Below are 19,369 nucleotides of genomic sequence, written 5' to 3'. Positions count from 1 at the left end.
TTTAATAATCGTTAGGGTTGGCATGCGTATTTAGCTTATGAAAAAGGGAAAGTACACAGGGGATTTGTGAATCATGTCATAAGGAAATCATTATATAAAACATATACAAAATATAAGGATCTCCTAGAACCGAAAACACCATGGTGGGCATCACCTCTAGAAGCAATTACAATAAATTTTACTACCTAACATGAATTTTACTATCTAACGAGACCATTGATCTATAAAATGAAAGCAATAAACAACCTACTCCAGTCACACAATCAATCAATCAATCAATCAATCAATCAGTAGCTGGACTGGGTTCCACACAGTCACAAAAACGAAAAAGAGCCGAAAAAACAAAAATGCAAAATAAAAAGCAAAAGCAGACAAACCTCAGCGTAACACTCAAAATGGAAGTGTGGCACTCAAAACAGAAGCATAAGACTCAAAACAGAATGTTCAGCTTCCAAAAACAGTTTGCAAACCTGAACAACTACTTCTGGGTTTGCAGTGTTTGGGTTCCAAGGCATTTGAGAACCAAGGTACCACTGTAGATGACTCAAGGCTGAAACGCTGTCCCTTCTTTCTTTGGAGCTGTGTATACACTCCTGTTTGCTCTGTGATCCAGTGTGATCCGACTCCTGGACCGGGAAGTGGTATATGCACAATGTGGGCCATGTACTGGAAGAGAGAGGACTCAGGAGAGCCCCTTCCTTGGGCAGCTGAAGATGAGAGTTATATTTCCTGACAACTGGTAGCGGACGGGAGGAAAACCAGGGCTCCAACAAAATGACGTTTAAAGGGGCTCTTTGCCAAACTTTTCATCACTTGCTGGGAAAGGCAGCGTCCAGTTGTTTATCCCTCTCCAGAGATCAAAGATTCTAGTCAAGATCCTTCATTGTTTACGGAGAGAGTAAAGGCAGCCTAGGCTCCCAGTCTCTCCCAGAGAAAAGAGGACGGCTTTGGTCTGATCCTAGATTTCCGGTAGCATGAAATTCAAACTGTCTACACAGCTGAGAGATTTTGAAATCCCTGAGCCTGGCGGGCACATGCCCTCCAACATTTCTCTGATGAAAATAGGGACATCCTATTCCATTATTAGGGACGTGGGTGGCACTGTGGGTTAAACCACAAAGCCTAGGGCTTGCCGATCAGAAGGTCGGCGGTTCGAATCCCCATGACGGGGTGAGCTCCCGTTGCTCGGTCCCTGCTCCTGCCAACCTAGCAGTTCAAAAGCATGTCAAAGTGCAAGTAGATAAATAGGTACCGCTCCGGTGGGAAGGTAAATGGCGTTTCCGTGTGCTGCTCTGGTTTGCCAGAAGCGGCTTTGTCATGCTCGCCACATGACCTGGAAGCTGTACGCCGGCTCCCTCGGCCAGTAAAGCGAGATGAGCGCCGCAACCCCAGGGTCAGCCATGACTGGACTTAATGGTTAGGGGTCCCTTTACCTTTTTCGTTGCTCTCAGGTTACATACGCTTCAGGTTACAGACTCCGCTAACCCAGAAATAGTGCTTCAGGTTAAGAACTTTGCTTCAGGATGAGAACAGAAATCGTGCTCCGGCGGTGCAGCAGCAGCGGGAGGCCCCATTAGTTAAAGTGGTGCTTCAGGTTAAGAACAGTTTCAGGTTAAGTACGGACCTCAGGAACGAATTAAGTACTTAACCGGAGGTACCACTGTATTTTAAAATGAATTCAACATCATATACTCCAGTAGCCAAAGCTGACTTCTGTCCCCTATATTAATTTTAAAAATTAAGCAGATCTTTGCCCGTCTTTGTTTGCACCAAATAATTTCTTCTGCTTTTCGGCGGGAGATTAAGAAGTTGTGCAGGGCAGCACACTAACTGAAACGCCGTCCTCTTTCAAAATCTGCAGTTCTCCAGATTTTACAGCACAGTTCTCCGCTCAAACAATGTGTACAAAAAAATACTAGGATAAAGGGTGCATTTACATTAGTGAAAACAGCATGCAAAATGCTTCATATCAGAGGAGATTGCTGTGCAAGCGTGTGTACGTTAGCAAGGTTGCACACAAAATTGTGTTTATCAGAAGCGACTCGGGCTAAAATGCTAGAGAGTTTTCACAAGGACTTGCCTGGTCTTTGTGTCGAAAAGAACTGGAGTCAGCAGGATTATATACAGCGGTGAGTTGTTGTTGTTTTATCAGAGTGCTGGAGACAAAGCGTGCCTGGAAGCACCGTCAAACGGAGAGTGCGTTCTGATTTCCTCTGTGCTCCGAAATGAAAGGATTAGTGGAGAAGTCTGGTAGAAAATAGAAATCCAGAATGGAAACCCAAACAAAAATTAGCAGCTGCTTTTGTGCTGCTTCACAAACACACATACACTTTCTTAGGTACTACGGTTACAGTACCAGCTTACAAATTTCAGAGGCTCACATGCTGTTCATTGTTGGGCCTCAGACAGGGTTGATATGGAAGCAGAATCTTTCCTATCATGAGAAAACATGGCTTTCGCTTGGAAGAAATCTCAGCGACGGCAGAACTCTGTTGGGTCTTAATGTTGCCAGATCCAAAAAAGGAGGCACCTTTTATCATATGTGGTGGACATGCAAGGTGGTAAAAGCATTCTGGGAAATGATATATAATGAACTGGAAAAAAATGTTTAAAGTAACTTTTTCAAAAAAAACCAGAAGCCTTTCTTTTAGGATTTTTAGGTGTCAAAATCCCGAGGGAGCAGAAAGGACTATTTATGTATGCGACTATGGCTGCACGGATGCTATTAGCCCAGAGACAGAAAGAAGACGAAGTCCCTACCAGAGAGGAATGGCAGACCAGGTTGACGGACTATGCCGAAATGGCAAAAATGACTGGAAGGTTCAGAAATCAGGAAGATCAAAACTTTAATAAGGAATGGGGGAAATTTATAATTTATCTTAGAAACCATTGTAAACAGTGGTAAAATTGTTAGTGGGATTGGAATGACACTTGTAGTGTAACAATGAACTTTGGACAATATGGAGATATAGAAATTTGGATTATTATAAAAGATGCAGAAGGAAAGGATTAACAATAAGACCTATACAGGGGAGGAAGGAAGCCCAGGAGATTCTTTGGAATCTCGCTTTCATATATTATGTTGTTATGTGAATGTAAATTTTAATCTGGAACATCAAATAAAAAAATTATTTTTAAAAAAATGTTGCCAGATAACTCGTGTTATCAGACTTTTGGAGCTTTTGGTTCAAGGGGAGGCGGTTATTGGGTCATTCTTGTTTTTATTTCTATTCTTTATTTTATAACATTTTATTAATTGTCCAACAATAACAATAACAAAACAAATAAAGATAAAAACAAAAACAAAACAAAAAACCCTATTCCCTTCCTTGGTTCCATTGTATATCAATGTACTACATGTCCATTATAAAGTTTTAACCATTTGAATTACTTATTGTCCATCCATAATAAAATTACAAGTATTCTTAAAACCCTGCCAATGTATTAACCTGTGTACATTGCTTCTGTAGATATGCAATAAAGTCCTTCCATTCTTCCTTAAATTCATTGTCGTCTCTTCCTCTTAATTTGATTGTCAATTTTGCCATCTCAGCATATTCCATTAATTTAACTTGCCAATCGTCTTTAGTTGGGACACTTTCTTCTTTCCAATGTTGTGCTAATAATGTTCGTGCAGCCGTGGTTATGTACATAAACAAGTTCTTTTGTGATCTTGGTAAATCCATTCCTGTAATACCTAACAGGAAAGCTTCTGGTTTTTTGTTAAAGGTTATTTTAAACATTTCATTATAAATAATTCCCCAATACTTCTTAACAATTTTGCAATCCCACCACATATGAAAAAATGTACCTTCTATTGTTTGTTTTTATTTCTATTCTAATTATGTACTTTTGCACATAGCTATTTACCTATATACACAAAAAAGTTGTGACCGTCCAAAAAAAGCTAAAGTTTTCAGCAGAGAACATTCTTCTGAACTACGGTATATACCTATTGTATGGAAATTAACAATGGGACAACGAAAATGGATTCTACATGCTCTTGTGGTAGCCAAGGGATTTATATTGATGAACTGGAAGAAAACAAAATATATGACCCCCTTCAATAAATGGATCAACAATAACACTTGCAACTTGTGAATGGACTGCTTACTCATTTATCCAGACTTTGGATAAATATGACAATATTTGGAATGAGTTTATACAAAATGTAGCAGGTTATTAATATTTGCATGTGTGTTAGGATAATAATACCAGATTTATAAAACAATGTATGGGCTAGGGTATTTTTCATATATTGTATATACTTATACAGTGGTGCCTCGCTTTTTGAACGTTTCCACTGATGAACATTTCGGTTTTCGAACGCCGCGGACCCGGAAACAAATGCTTTGGTTTTCAAACGCGCCTTGGAAGTCAAACATGAAACGCGGCTTCCATATTGAGCTTTCCGCATTGAGGCTTCCGTACTGAGATTTTGGTTTTCAAACATTTCGGAACTCGAACGGTCTTCCGGAACGGATTACGTTCGGAAACTGAGGTACCACTGTATATTGTTGAGGTGTTTTTTTCGTACACATTTTTGTGCCTTTTTATTTTTCTTTCCTTCTCTTTTTCTTTTCATCACTTTATTTCTTCATAACTGAACTTTCTCCCCCAATAAAATATTAATACAAACAAACAAATAAATAAATAAGCATTTTGTGATTTTATATTGTGATACGCCCTGTGACCTGCGGGTATAGGGTGGTAAACAAATTTAAACAACAGCAACATACCTACATAAAATAACCTGATCTCCCAGCCCAAACAACTATGCCTACTTATTACAGGCAGTGTAAAGGGTCGCCCAAGTGGTGCCCAGGAGCTCATATGTGCCCAGAGAGACCTTCCCTGGCATTTTCAGGGTCTCTTCCTACTCCACCTGGAACCTATCGAACCAGTCGTAGCCATCAGAACAGGTTGTGATGTCCACTTGTTTGTTAGTGATAGTGGGACTCACGATAGTTCCTCCTGCCTGCAGATGTAGCCGTCGACCCAATAAGGTCAGAAACATCCTATTATGTGATCATTTATATCCCTGTTGCCTTACGTTTTATATTAGAGTAAGTTATGTATAAGCAGGAATCCCAAACTGAGCATAGAGATGAAGTCAAAAAGAGGCAAAGAATAAATTAATAGAAATTAAAAGAAATAATAAATGTGTGATCTTCCATTTGAGAAGCATGTGATCAGTTCCTTTGTGCCTCCGTTGCAGAAGCTTGTGATCAATTCAGGGAGAATTTCACCCGGGATGATAAAAGACAATGATAAAAGAAGGATGGAAGGAAGGAAGGAGGAAGGAAGGATGGATGAAAGGAAGAGAAGAGAAGGGAGGGAGGGAGGGAGGGGGGAGAGAGAGAGAGAAAGCGAAGGAAGGAAGGAAGAGAAGAGAGAAAGCAAAGGAAGGAAGGAGAGAGAGAGAGAGAGAGAGAGAGAGAGAGAGAGAAGGAAGGAAGGAAGGAAGGAAGGAAGGAAGGAAGGAAGGAAGGAAGGAAGGAAGGAAGGAAGGGGGTGAAGGGGAACCAACCATGGTGGTGGTGAGGGGGAAGAGATTATTTGGGAAAGACAGAAGGAGGGAATTTCAGACATAATGACACACTGTATGTATTTCATGACGATAATTGATAAAATCACCACAATTCAGTTTTTGGCAGGGTTAGTGAGCCTCCCATTATAAAGCACCCTCTCTCTCTCTCTCTCTCTCTCTCTCTCTCTCTCTCTCTCTGCCTTCCCAGCTAATTATATAGATTTCTGTCAAACTGTGACATTCTTTCCTTGGCAATCCCAGGGTTTCGGCCATTATTTCCCCAAAGCCCTCTTGCTTGTGGGAGAGAGGAAAAGAGGCTGCTATCGAAACCCATACAATGTCTCCGATTTGTCTAGCTGTTCATCCGGAAAAAAATAACAGAGAAGTTCACATTCACTTCCTCGCCCCGTCACCCCCCTCTGCTGAAATCTCCAGAGGATTAAGATAGCATGGCGATGAGTGGGACTTGAAATAAACAGAGGAACAGAAGGAGCGTGCCGATTCACGTGTCTCAAATTTTAGTGGCCGCAGATTACCATCAATATTGACCAACTAGATTCTATACGTTGTGTCTAAGGCAGAGGTCAGCAATTTTTTTTCAGCAGGGGGCCGGTGCACTGTCCCTCAGATCTTGTGGGGGGGCCGGACTATATTTTTTTTTTTGGGGGGGGGGGAGATGAACGAATTCCTATGCCCCACAAATAACCCAGAGGTGCATTTTAAATAAAAGGACACATTCTACTCATGAAAAAACATGCTGATTCCTGGACCGTCCATGGGCCAGATTGAGAAGGTGATTGGGCTGGATCCGGCCCCCAGGTCTTAGTTTGCTACCCATGGTCTAAGGCACTGTGTGTGCCCAGTTCGACAGCAACTCTTTTTTTTGCTAGATCCTGATCCAGTGAAAATTCAGGAGGTGAAGCCATTCTGATTTTATCCCACCTCCAAGCTGGGGAGAAGGGGAACTGCTAAATTTTTACCTGCTGTGAGGTTGTTATGGACCTTTCTAGATAGAAATAAGTGGCAGCCTTCATAGGATTGATGGCCCATAGCTCAGAAGCATAGCATCAGCTTTCCCCATTTCACATGTTGTTTCATAATTTGCTTAGTGGGGTCTGTCAGACCCTCCAAGTGTCCCTATTTTCCAGGGACAATTCTGGATTTACAGGAGCCATTCTGGTTTTAGATTTGATCCTGGAATGTCCCGCTTTTCCTTAGGATGTCCTTATTTTCATTAGAGAAATGTTGGAGCATATGGAGTTATGTGACCCTCGAGCCAAGGAGTAACTATGCAACCTTTAGAGGACATCTGTGTATTGTAGGATTTTTTTAAAAAAAAAGTTTAATGTTTTATTATGCTTTTATACATGTTGGAAGCTGCCCTGAGTGGCTGAGGCAACCCAGTCAGGACGAGGTATAATAATAATAATAATAATAATAATAATAATAATAATAATGTAAAAGATAAAGGACCCCTGGATGGTTAAGTCCATTCAAAGGTGACTATGGGGTTGCGGCGCTCATCTCGCTTTCAGGCTGAGGGAGCCGGCATTTGTCCACAGACAGCTTCCGGGTCATGTGGCTGGCATGACTAAACCACTTCTGGCACAACGGGATGGAAACCAGAGTGCACGGAAATGCCATTTACCTTCCCACCACAGCGGTACCTCTTTATCTACTTGCACTGGTGTGCTTTCAAACTGCTAAGTTGGCTGAAGCTGGGACAGAGCATCCCCATCGTGGGGATTCGATTTTATACGGATGGGGGAGCAGGGTTTGGGGTGGGCAACATAGTTCCCGCCTGCTTTGCTTTGCTCTCTCACTCGCCTTCCAAAGGAGGCCTTTCCTTCTCCCTTTTGGCAGCGAAAGTGAAGCTCACGGGGCAATTGACGTCGCCAGCAATTGCACCTGCAAGTTCAACATGGATCGAGTGAATCAAGATGATGGACAGCTTCTTCCTTGCCTCGACTGGAGAAGAATTGCGGGTGGAATAACTGGGGTGGCAAGTGTGCAGGAAGGAGCGGCTAATTGCAGGAAATTGCTAATTGAAGGCTTATTCATCTCAGGAAATTTACTGGCAGAAAATGACTGCAGTGTTCCCTTCACATCCTGACGCCCCATGGCTTCTTTTTGCTATCACCCTATGCCTGCCTCCTCAGGGTTGACTCCAGGTTTGAGGGGGCCCCTGTCTTGGGGGCCCCATGGGTTTACCTGCAGTGGAGGCTGGCCACGGGGAGACAGGGACGGTGCCCCACCAATCGCAGCCTGCCCTCCACCGCACCTCACCTGCCAGTCTTCTTCCTGACAAGGAACCAGTCCAGAGGGTGTAGGCCATGGGTAGGCAAACTAAAATCCGGGGACCAGATCTGGCCCAATCGCCTTCTAAATCCAGCCCGCGGACGGTCCAGGAATCAGCATGTTTTTACATGAGTAGAATGTGCCCTTTTTAAAGCCCTAAATGGCCTCGATCCATTATATCTGAAGGAGCGCCTCCACCCCCATCGTTCTACCCGGACACTGAGGTCCAGCACCGAGGGCCTCACTGCGAGAAGCCAAGTTACAGGGAACCAGGCAGAGGGCCTTCTTGGTAGTGGCGCCCGCTCTGTGGAACACCCTCCCACCAGATGTCAAAGAGAACAACAACTACCAGGCTTTTAGAAGACATCTGAAGGCAGCCCTGTTTAGGGAAGCTTTTAATGTTTGATGTATTACAGTATTTTAATATTTTTTGGGAAGCCGCCCAGAGTGGCTGGGGAAGCACAGCCAGATGGGTGGGGTATTAATAATAATAATAATAATAATAATAATAATAATAATAATAATAATAATGCATCTGTGGGTTATTTGTGGGGCATAGGAATCCGTTCATCCCCTCCCCCCAAAAAATATAGTCCGGCCCCCACAAGATCTGAGGGACAGTGGACCGGCCCCCTGCTGAAAATGTTTGCTGACCCCTGGTGTAGTCCCTGTTTGACAGCTTGCCAGGCTTGGTTCCCCAGCGGTGAAGAGGGTGGGATTAAGATGCCCTTGCCCCATAGGTGCCCACGTGAACACTTCAATCGGTGGAATCGACACTTTTGCAGCCGCCACAGGCTACCCGCCATACAGCTGTTAAAATAATAATAATTAAGAAATCAAATCATTTAGCGTGGCGTCGCCGAGACTTTGGAACTCCCTGCCTCTTGATATTAAACAGGTGTCTTCGCTGTGTTCTTTCCGGCGTCTGCTGAAGGCGTTCCCACTTAGACAAGCCTACCTAGAAAGTTTGTAGAAAGAAAGTTTGTTTGTAGAAAGAGACAGTGCGGAGTAGTGGTTCGAGTATCTGGGAGGCTGGGGGGTTCAAATCCCCAATTATTGGGTGACTTTGGGCCAGTCTCTGCCTTTCAGCATAACCTACCTCACAAGGCTGTTATGGGGATTAAATGAGGAGGGGGCAAACCATGTATATCACTATTATTATTATTACTACTACTATTATTATTATTATTATTATTATTATTATTATTATTATTCCACCCTTCATCCAAAGATCACGGGGCTTGAGGTTACATACACTTCAGGTTTCAGACTCCGCTAACCCAGAAATATTGCTTCAGGTTAAGAACTTTGCTTCACGATGAGAACAGAAATCGTGCTCCGGCGGCGCGGCAGCAGCAGGAGGCCCCATTAGCTAAAGTGGTACTTCAGGTTAAGAACAGTTTCAGGTTAAGAATGGACCTCCAGAACGAATTAAGTACTTAACCTGAGGTACCACTGTACCAGCCGTTACTGGTAAACTGACAGTGTCAGCCATCGTCAGCGCTGCAATTCTTCTCCTTCTCACAAAACAACCCTTTTGCAGTGCCACAAATCCAACTCAGTGGTGTAACAAAGGAAAATGTCAATCACTTCTCCTACCTGGGCAGTTATCTTTCCACAAGGGCTGACATCAATGCCGAAATCCAGCATCGCTTGAACTCCACGAGTGCAGCTTTCTCCCAATTGAAGTGCAGAGTGTTTGAGAACTGGGACATTCGCAGGGAAACCAAAATGCTTGTTTACAAAACTATTGTACTACCAACTTTACTGTATGTGTTATGTACTAACTTTGGATCCTAGAACAATAGGCAAGTAGGATCCTAGAATGCAACAACTGATTGGCTTGCAGGAAAAGATCAATTAGGCTTCAGGTGGAAGTTAATCAGCCTATGAGGCTGGTAGGATCGTAGAATGCAACAACTGACTGGCCTGCAGGAAAAGACCAGTCAGGCTCCAGGGAGGGAAGCAGAATCAGCCAATCAGACGGGACTCATTGTGTAAATAATGTATATAAAAAGCCTGAGGTTGGGGGGCCAATTCCATCACTGTTTTAAAAGCTGCAATAAAGAGCATGAAATCACTACAGGATTCTGAGTATATTTCAGTATGCTTGTGAAACGTGGACCACTTATAAACACCATTTCCAACTCCTCGAAAGATTCCATCAATGGTGTCTCTGAAAAATTTTACACATCACTTGGGAAGACAGGTGAACTAATGCCAGTGTACTGGAAGAAGTAAAGATAATCAGTGTCAAAGCAGTGATTCTTCAACATCAACTTTGTTGGACTGGTCATGTTCGGATGCCTGATTATCGTCTTCCAAAGCAACTACTCTATTCCAAACTTTAAAATGGAAAGTGCAATGCTGGTGGTCAACAAAAGAGGTTTAAAGACTCTCACAAGGCAAATCTTTTTAAAAAATGTGGTATAAACACCAACAATTGGGAAACACTGGCCTGCGAGCGCTCCAATTGTAGAACAGCCTCTTTACCAAAGGTGTAATGGGTTTTGAAGACGTTCGAACTCAGGACGCAAGAAACATGCTAAGAGGAAGGCACACTTGGGAAACCATCACTGTGATCAACTCTATGTCCCCACTGCGGAAGGAAGTGTGGATCCAAAATTGGCCTCTACAGTCACTTACGGACTCACTGTTAAAACCATGTTTATGGAAGACAATCTTACTTGGCTACGAGTGATCACCAAAGAGAAGACATGAGGAGAAACATACTTGGCAGTTTTAAATAATGTTCTGCTGAATCTTTTGGAGATGAGTGAGCATGCGATCCTAGACACATTTACCTGGGAGCAAGCCTCATTGAACCCAGCAGCTCTTCTATTCCAGAACACATGCATCAAATTGTGCTCACTGTTAAGACCATGTTCGTGGAAGACAATCTTACTCTGCTACGAGTGATCGCCAAAAAAGAAGAAAGCTGGTGTCACCGCTGGAATAATCACTGGGCCGCCTGATACTGATAAAATTAAATTTATCAGCATGCTTCAGGGCATTCTGGGAAATTAAAAAATACCAGCTCTGAGCTGCTATGATTAGGGAGTCCAGGACAGGTGTTGGCACAGTGGTGGGGCCTTGGGACCCCCACATTTGCCCAAGGATGCCGTGTGTTAACGCTAGGCCTCTTTGTGTCCATTATTCTCTTGGCAACGGACAACAAGACGATCAGCCGCCACCGATGCCAGAGAAGTAGGCGACTTCGTTCAATCTGTGTTCTTGAATCCTGATGAATCTTCCTCCCACATCCTTGCGCTGATAGTGAGCGGGAGGGAGTTCCTCTGTCGTTCCTTTCTCTCGTCCGCACGGCAGCAGCTAGTAAAGTGGGAAGTGGAGAAACCACAAGCAAGCATTGCTTAGCAACCGTTCTGCCCTTCCCGGATCGCTTCTGGAAAATCCAGAAATAACAGGGGAGCCTGATGATGTGCGGCATTCGTTTCACCCTTCGCATTTCCAGGGAAAGGTTTCTGATGGGTGAGGAAGAGAACAGAGAGAATCTGTTTTAGCTGGCCCTTTTGTTGCATGGTCAAACGCGGGTGGCGCTGTGGGTAAAACCTCAGTGCCTAGGGCTTGCCGATCGCATGGTCGGCAGTTCGAATCCCCGCGGCGGGGTGAGCTCCCGTCTTTCGGTCCCAGCTCCTGCCCACCTAGCAGTTCGAAAGCACCCTTAAGTGCAAGTAGATAAATAGGTACCGCTTTATAGCGGGAAGGTAAACAGCATTTCCGTGTGCTGCGCTGGCTCGCCAGAGCAGCTTCGTCACGCTGGCCACGTGACCCGGAAGTGTCTCCGGACAGTGCTGGCCCCCGGCCTCTTAAGTGAGATGGGTGCACAACCCTAGAGTCGGACACGACTGGCCCGTACGGGCAGGGGTACCTTTACCTTTACTTTGTTGCATTTGTTAGTTTGGACAATATGGTTATACTCAATATTTTATCAATCAATCAATCAATCATAGGAGCCAATAAAATATTTTAGGGGGCTGGCCTTTGAGCCAGCTCAACTCTTATTTTGTGATATGAGAGGATGTAAAAGTTGAAGAAGAAGAAGAGTTTGGATTTAATATCCCGCTTTATCACTACCCGAAGGAGTCTCAAATCGGCTAGCATTCTCCTTTCCCGTCCTCCCCAACAACAAACACTCTGTGAGGTGAGTGGGGCTGAGAGACTTCAGAGAAGTGTGACTAGCCCAAGGTCACCCAGCAGCTGCATGTGGAGGAGCAGAGACACGAACCCGGTTCACCAGATTACGAGTCCACCGCTCTTAACCACTACAACCAGTGATTCTCACTTGCTAGGATTTGGCATGCAGGACATTAGTAGTTGCCCACTGCAATATTGCACTAGAATGCCGTCAAATGCCACAAATTCCTTTTTCTGGTTTTAAGCAGGTGCAGGATTGCAGCCTAAACTGACTCTGCATCCCACATCTGCTAGGCTTTGAGGTCCATCTATTCAAAACAAGCAACCTCCTTGCACACTTGGATTCCAGAAGTGCCACATTTTCTACCCTCTAATCAGGGCTTCCCTTCGTGGTTGGACTCCCTCGTACCCCTGGGTGCAGAAAATATCATGTGTGGACAGAGGCAAAGGAAGGAGGACATGTCTCACCAAGAGCCCGGTCCTTGCCATATTTACCCAGTAAGGCCCACTGCGTGGATTGGGCCTTACAGAGGTGGCTCTGTTGGTAGACCATGAGACTCTTCATCTCAGGGCTCTAGGTTCAAGTCCTACGCTGAGCAAAAGATGACTGCCTTACAAGTGGTTGGACGGGATGACTTTCATGGTCTCTTCAAACTCTACAATTCCATGATCTAGGGAAGAGTGAGTGTTTCGTCTGCACTGAGTGCCGAGCCAAGAGGGCCCGCCAGGGGGCGCTACAACGATGACTTAGAGCAGGGGTCCGCAAACGTTTTCAGCAGGGGGCCGGTCCACTGTCCCTCAGGCCTTGTGGGGGGCCGGACTATATTTTGAAGGAAAAAAATAATGAATTCCTATGCCCCACAAATAACCCAGAGATGCATTTTAAATAAAAGGACACATTCTACTCATGTAAAAATACACTGATTCCCGGACCGTCTGCAGGCCAGATTTAGAAGGCAATTGGGCCAGATCCAGCCCCCGGGCTTTAGTTTGCCTACCTATGACTTAGAGTCATAGGAGCCAATTCCTGGAGGCTGAGGTCCCTTTGGGGCACCCTGCAGCATTTGAGCAGGCTGCCCCCCTGTTGATGGGCATTGTCATTCAAATGGTTTGTATATGCTGTGTCTTCTTACTGATTACGCAGTAATGCCCCTTATTTTATTCAAGTTGGCACCCCTCATGCCTAGGATAGCATTGCAGCCTTAACTTCTGCTAGCTCCCCATCCCTTATTCAGAGCAGGGTCTGTGTGCAACGAGGTGATCTCCAGTCCTCCAAGCAAGAAGAAGGAGAAGAAAAACCCAGCGACTCATTTCCTGAAAACCTCAGAGGCCAGCAGAGGAGATGGACTCTTTTTCTCAGGGGCAGACCCAGACTGGGGGACGAAGACGACCCATTATCATCATCATCACTATTATTATCATCATCTTTTTTTTTTTTTTTACAGTAATAATAAATGAATAAAAATGTCCACCCACCACCAAGACCATTCCATTATAACTATCCAACCTCCTCAAATTCCAACACCTCTTGCAATGCTTTGGCCATTTAACAGTACAAATTCTAGCAATACCTTCCATGTCTCCTCAAAACCATTCCTCCTGCATGTTCCCCGTCTTACCTCAATAGCGCACATCAATTTATCATTAGTAGCTATACCCCACACCTCTTTATGCCATCCCTCCATTTGATGTTCTCCTTGCCCCTTCCACTTCCTAGCTATGATAACAAGTTGATAAATTTGTGAGCAAGTCCTTCATAGGATGCGAACCTCTCCCCCCCCCCCCCCCCGTAAATCAATAACAGTGCTGCTTCAGGACTTTCAGCCAGCTTCGATCCAGTGATTTCTGTCATCTCCAAAAAAAACCCCACACCTGTACATTTTTACACCCCCACCACATGTGTCCCCGCCAACAGAACACTGAATGTTTATTTGATTTAATCTCGCTGGTGTTAAATACCATCTAAGAGAACCTTAGGGACGTGGGTGGCGCTGTGGGTTAAACCACAGAGCCTAGGACTTGCCGATCAGAAGGTTGGCGGTTCGAATCTCTGCGACAGGGTGAGCTCCCGTTGCTCGGTCCCTGCTCCTGCCAACCTAGCAGTTCAAAAGCACGTCAAAGTGCAAGTAGATAAATAGGTACCGCTCCGGCGGGAAGGTAAACGGCGTTTCCGTGTGCTGCTCTAGTTCGCCAGAAGCGGCTTAGTCATGCTGGCCACATGACCCGGAAGCTGTACGCCGGCTCCCTTGGCCAATAAAGCAAGATGAGCACCGCAACCCCAGAGTCGGTCACGACTGGACCTAACGGTCAGGGGTCCCTTTACCTAAGAGAACCTGCACAAGTGACACTGACACAAAACCCCACACATACACTCAGTAGAAGGACTGAAGCATTGCCACCCCACTCGCCATTCCCCCTCCCCCTCTTTTCTTCCTAACCTAACTCTGTATGTAACACTAATGCCTCACAACAAATGAAACTGATCTGTAGAAAACGCAGCTTGAAAAAAAGAGACCATGCATGTATTTTTGTAAACGAATAAATCTTTAATATTTTATTTTTTTAAAATCTCCAAAAAAACACCACCATTTGGAAGCTTGCGGGCTCGCCTGGCAGCGAGCGGGTGGCCGGCTGGTGCCCTTCCTCCCAGCTCTGCCTGCCCTCTTGCCATTCCCGGCGGAGAGGCGGAGCCCGCGGGAGCTTCCCGGAGCTTTCCTCCTCGGACGCCGCGGGAGGGAGGAAGAACCTGCCGGGCTGCAGCGGCGTCACCCTCCTCTGTCTCCTCCTCCATCTCCATCCATTCTGGCCCCATCCACGCCGCCGCCGTGGGGCATCGCTGCCCGGCTGACAGGGCGATGAGGCGTCCCGGTCCCCCACCCAGGCGGCTGCTGTCCTACCCCCCGCGCGGGATATAAGGAGAAGGATCCACTCTGCTTTTCCCCATCTTGGCTGCTGCCGCAGTGGAAGGTAAAAGGCGCCGGGGCGCAAGGGATCGGGCGCGCGCGCGTTTGGGTTTCCCTTCGGGTTAGAATGGCAAGGGTTCTTCTCCGCGCGTAATCGTTACGCAGCTGGAGAGAGGAGAGCGCAGCAACCCGGCTGCCTGCAAGGTTGCATCTCTCTTCCGAGGGCTTGCAGGCGATTTGCAAAGAGCTGCACCCTGTGGATCGCGGGGGGTGGGTGGGTTGCTTTTTGACCTGTGGAGAGAAGATCTGGCTGGGGAGATTCTGCTGGGTGGGATGGGTTGATGTGCCAGAGGGGATGCCTGTGTTCCTGGCCATGTGAACACAGAGGGTCGTGGAGTTTGGAGCTCCACAGCGGGCTGCCCCAACTTGGCGGCCCCCCCCCCCCAGGTGTTTGGAACCGATGAGGCCGATGGTGGATTTTGGGGTTCAAAGCTTCCCGGGTGGGGGTGAGGGCACCAGGCTGGCCGAGGCTTGACCTAGGGAAAGCCTTCGTGTATGGATGCTTGAGTGCCGCTTGCCCTAGGACATGGAGACAGAGGCTGGCAATCGACCGGAGCACGCAGCGAATGCTCCTTTGTAAGGTGGAGCGTTGGCAATATTTTAAACATGTGTTCGGAACTGAGATTTGTTTGGTGCTTTTCCCTGAATGCAAAGTTGCTGTGGTTTCTGTCTTTGGTTTTTTCAGCTTGGACAGAGGCTGCATCTTTCTTTGAATGCTTTAGCAACGTCACTGCGTTTTAGAAAGCATGGTGCTTAGAGATGGCAATGAGCAACAGCTAGATATGTTTTTAAAAATAGAGATTTCCTTTCCTTTCCTTTTTGTGTGTGTGGGGGGGGGCGGGCGGGTACTGAGCCATGTACAGTGGTACCTCGGGTTAAGTACTTAATTCATTCCGGAGATCCGTTCTTAACCTGAAACTGTTCTTAACCTGAAGCACCACTTTAGCTAATGGGGCCTCCTGCTGCCGCTGCACCGCTGGAGCACGATTTCTGTTCTCATCCTGAAGCAAAGTTCTTAACCTGAACCACTATTTCTGGGTTAGCAGAGTCTGTAACCTGAAGTGTATGTAACCTGAAGCGTATGTAACCTGAGGTACCACTGTATATGGGATCATGCAGGCCTTGCTTCCCAAAAAGTCTAATGCAGGGATAGGCAAACTCTGGCATAGGCAAACCACTGGTCCTGTTAGCTAGGGATGATGGGAGTTGTAGTCCCAAAACATCTGGAGGGTCGAGTTTGCCTATGCCTGGTCTAATGCCTCACGGAAGATGCCTATGGACTGTGGCTGCTGCCCGAGGCTACATTTAAGCAATTTCATGTCTATGGCTTTGGCTTTTGAGAGTGTGCACTTTCTCTTCTTCCCTCCCTCTCTCATGCAAACACACCTCCTATGTTCTCTCTCTCTCTCTCTCTCTCTCTCACACACACACACACAGAGGCAGTCCCCACATCACACACTTTCTCCCTTTCACATCCACAGAGATATTTCCGGCAGGCACTCTGCCCGTCCCGTGCTCTTTTAGGCTCACATCCTCTCATCTGAAAAGATTCCCATAATATGTGCAGTTGGAAAGCTTTGTCCTTCTCTATAATAAACACCCACCAACTTATACATGCAGGAACACACAAACAATGTATCTCCGTATTTTTTTGGAAGCCGCCCAGAGTGGCTGGGGAAGCCCAGCCAGATGGGTGGGGTATAAATAATAAATTGTTATTATAATATTATTCTGCCTCATACAGGTGTGCAACTTCTGCTTGGTGGTATTTCCTTCCTTCCTTCCTTCCTTCCTTCCTTCCTTCCTTCCTTCCTTCCTTCTCTCTTTCACACAGCCAATTCCATGCCCTCCAGAAGTTTGGACTCTAAATCCCATCAGCCGCAGACCCAGGCCAGCGGTTGGGGACGATGGAGAACTGTAGTTCAAAATACCTCACCTTAGCTATCCCTTTCCTAAGCCCATTCCCGTAGGGCTACTGTTATCCTACCTGCTTCCCTGCCTCTGTTTGAGAAATTAAGAAGTCCTTTTCTGTGTGAGGGAGCTGCTGCTTTTTGTGTGTACCTGAAGTCCATGCACTGTAGGGCATGCGCAGACCAGGCCCTGTCATTTTCTGGCAGAGAATCCCACCTATTTTAATGCTGCCATGCTGCGATTTGACCAACCCCTCAGATCAATAGCTGTCCCCCTTCTCCTCTGTGCCTGCAAAGCACTTTCTCACCTTCTCCATCTCTGGGAAGAAATAACTCCTTTTGCAGTCATGGGCCTGCAATGATTCCCCCTCCCCCCACCTCCTTGGCTTGTTTTTCATAAACCCAACCTCACGCTGAATATTCTGTTTCTCTTGCTGTGTAGCTTGAACAAAAAAGAGATGTTTACTGCGCTGTCCCGACAATCCTGTGAACATACAGGTCAGTACTTGTGGCCGGTTGCCGTGGCAACATGCCAAGATGGGTTGCCATGTATATAATACTTTATAGCTATAGGTATGTTAGGAAATGTACATTCACTTCCTAATATACCTATAGCTATCATGTATTTTCAGGGCAGTGCTGCAGTTAAGGTGATTTTAGACTTTGGACTTAATTAATGGTCATGTGGGATGGGGTGGGCTTTAGATAGCAAAGCGCTATGACTTCGATTTTTGCAAAATGTCATGAAAACCATCTCCTGCTGCATTGGGAGCCCATCTATCTGCGTGGAGCCCTCGACTGCTGTTCCAAAGTCCTCTCCTGGCTGGCTGCACACACATTCTGGTGTGATAGAGAGAGTTAGCTGCTGAGCAGACTTCATGTTTTCATCTTCAGTAAGTTATTGGAAACAAATAGTCCTGTGTGGTCTGTTAACTTGAATTAGGGCGTGGGAATTGAATGTATTTATTTTATCCCTTGCTCCATCCAGAACGATACTGTTCTAAAAGCGAAACACAAAAGCTGTTTGGGATTTCTTTCTGGGGTTTTTTAAATGTAGCTGTTGGCTTTTCCTCTAGCTTCTGTGAAATAAGACTGATGGCTGAAAACATTAGCGAGCTGGATTCTGCCACCTCCCCTACATCCCTCCGATCTGCTAGGGATACCCTCTTAATTCTTCCACCTGTGTGAGGACAATGACAGAAATGTCCTCCTGTTTGCAGGTTTCATCCCCTAGGGACTCGTTTTAGTTTGTGCTAGAGCCGCCTTGAAATTAATTCCAAAAAGTTAAGGCAAAGGTAAAGGGACCCCTGACCATTAGGTCCAGTCGTGACCGACTCTGGGGTTGCGAGCTCATCTCGCTCTATAGGCCGAGGGAGCCGGCGTTTGTCCGCAGACAACTGGTCATGTGGCCAGCATGACTAAGCTGCTTCTGGCGAACCAGAGCAGCACACGGAAACGCCGTTTACCTTCCCACCGGAGTGGTACCTATTTATCTACTTGCACTTTGACATGCTTTCGAACTGCTAGGTTGGCAGGAGCAGGAACCGAACAACGGGAGCTCACCCCGTCGCGGGGATTCGAACTGCCAACCTTCTGATCGGCAAGTCCTAGGCTCTGTGGTTTAACCCACAGCACCACCTACACCCAAAAAGTTACCAGCCCACATTTTTTTCTTTTTACTTGTTGTTTAGTTATTTGAGACAACCGACAGCCAAAAAGAACCAACTCTCTTCCAGTTTACAAATGTGTCCTTCCTAGTCCCCTAGGTGGCACAGCAAGGGGTTATGTACATGTCCACATGTATTGGGGAAGACTTTCTTGTTTGCAAGACATCCTTCTCTGGGCTCACGTTTGATGACTAGGACTGAGGTGCTGTGTTGACGTAAGGCCTTCTCAGTTTAAGACAGTCCCTTCTTTTTTATTGTTTTACATCTAAGGGTCCTGTTGATGTTGCTTCCAAAATATTATCTTCCACCCTGCACTCTCAGGATAGATGGAGTTATTTGCGGGTGGCGCTGTGGTCTAAACCATTGAGCCTCTTGGGCTTGCCGATTGGAAGGTCGGCGGTTCGAATCCCCGTGACGGGGTGAGCTCCCGTTGCTCAGTCCTAGCTCCTGCCAACCTAGCAGTTTGAAAGCACGCCTGTGCAAGTAGATAAATAGGTACCGCTGTGTCGGGAAGGTAAACGGTGTTTCCGTGCACTCTGGTTTCCGCCATGGTGTTCTGCTGTGCCAGAAGCGGTTTAGTCATGCCGGCCACGTGACCCAGAAAGCTGTCTGTGGACAAACACCGGCTCCCTTGGCCTGAAAGCGAGGTGAGCAACCCCATACTTGCCTTTGACTGGACTTAACCGCCCAGGGGTCCTTTACCTTTTACCTAGATGAAGTTATTCATCTAAATCGAGCCGAATTCTGCTCACATCCCTACAACCATGCCTAAATATTGGACGGCTGACCGTATTAAAAATATTTGAATTTGAATTTGGACGGCATTCACTCCAGGCATAACGTCAA

The 19,369-nt window shown here is 46.1% G+C and overlaps 2 protein-coding genes across 8 annotated transcripts in view; one reads left to right on the top strand and one right to left on the bottom strand.

Moving 5' to 3' along the window:
• The window catches only part of GGCT (gamma-glutamylcyclotransferase), a 29,675-nt gene extending 29,172 nt beyond the window's left edge, over nt 1-503 (bottom strand). The window contains exon 1 of the mRNA XM_077916361.1: nt 483-503. The gene's annotated coding sequence lies outside the window, so the exon portion shown is untranslated. The remainder of the gene's footprint in view (nt 1-482) is intronic.
• Nucleotides 504-14,621: 14,118 nt separating this feature from the next.
• ENTPD3 (ectonucleoside triphosphate diphosphohydrolase 3) overlaps nt 14,622-19,369 on the top strand; it is a 29,956-nt gene continuing 25,208 nt past the window's right edge. Inside the window, exons 1-2 of one of the 7 annotated variants that reach the window (XM_028750946.2) lie at nt 14,622-14,950; nt 17,299-17,354. In XM_028750946.2, the coding sequence (XP_028606779.2) occupies nt 17,315-17,354 (40 nt within the window). In that variant the 5' untranslated portion in view covers nt 14,622-14,950; nt 17,299-17,314. Of the gene's footprint in view, nt 14,951-15,010; nt 15,161-15,354; nt 15,528-17,298; nt 17,355-17,590; nt 17,750-19,369 lie in introns of those variants that run through there. The other 6 variants (XM_028750949.2, XM_028750947.2, XM_028750950.2 and 3 more) reach the window with 6 other exon arrangements.

This window comes from Podarcis muralis, chromosome 12 (genome assembly GCF_964188315.1).
Source record: "Podarcis muralis chromosome 12, rPodMur119.hap1.1, whole genome shotgun sequence".
Taxonomy (NCBI): domain Eukaryota; kingdom Metazoa; phylum Chordata; class Lepidosauria; order Squamata; family Lacertidae; genus Podarcis; species Podarcis muralis.
The sequence above is the reverse complement of the archived record's forward strand: the minus strand, read 5'-3'. Positions and strand labels throughout refer to the sequence as shown.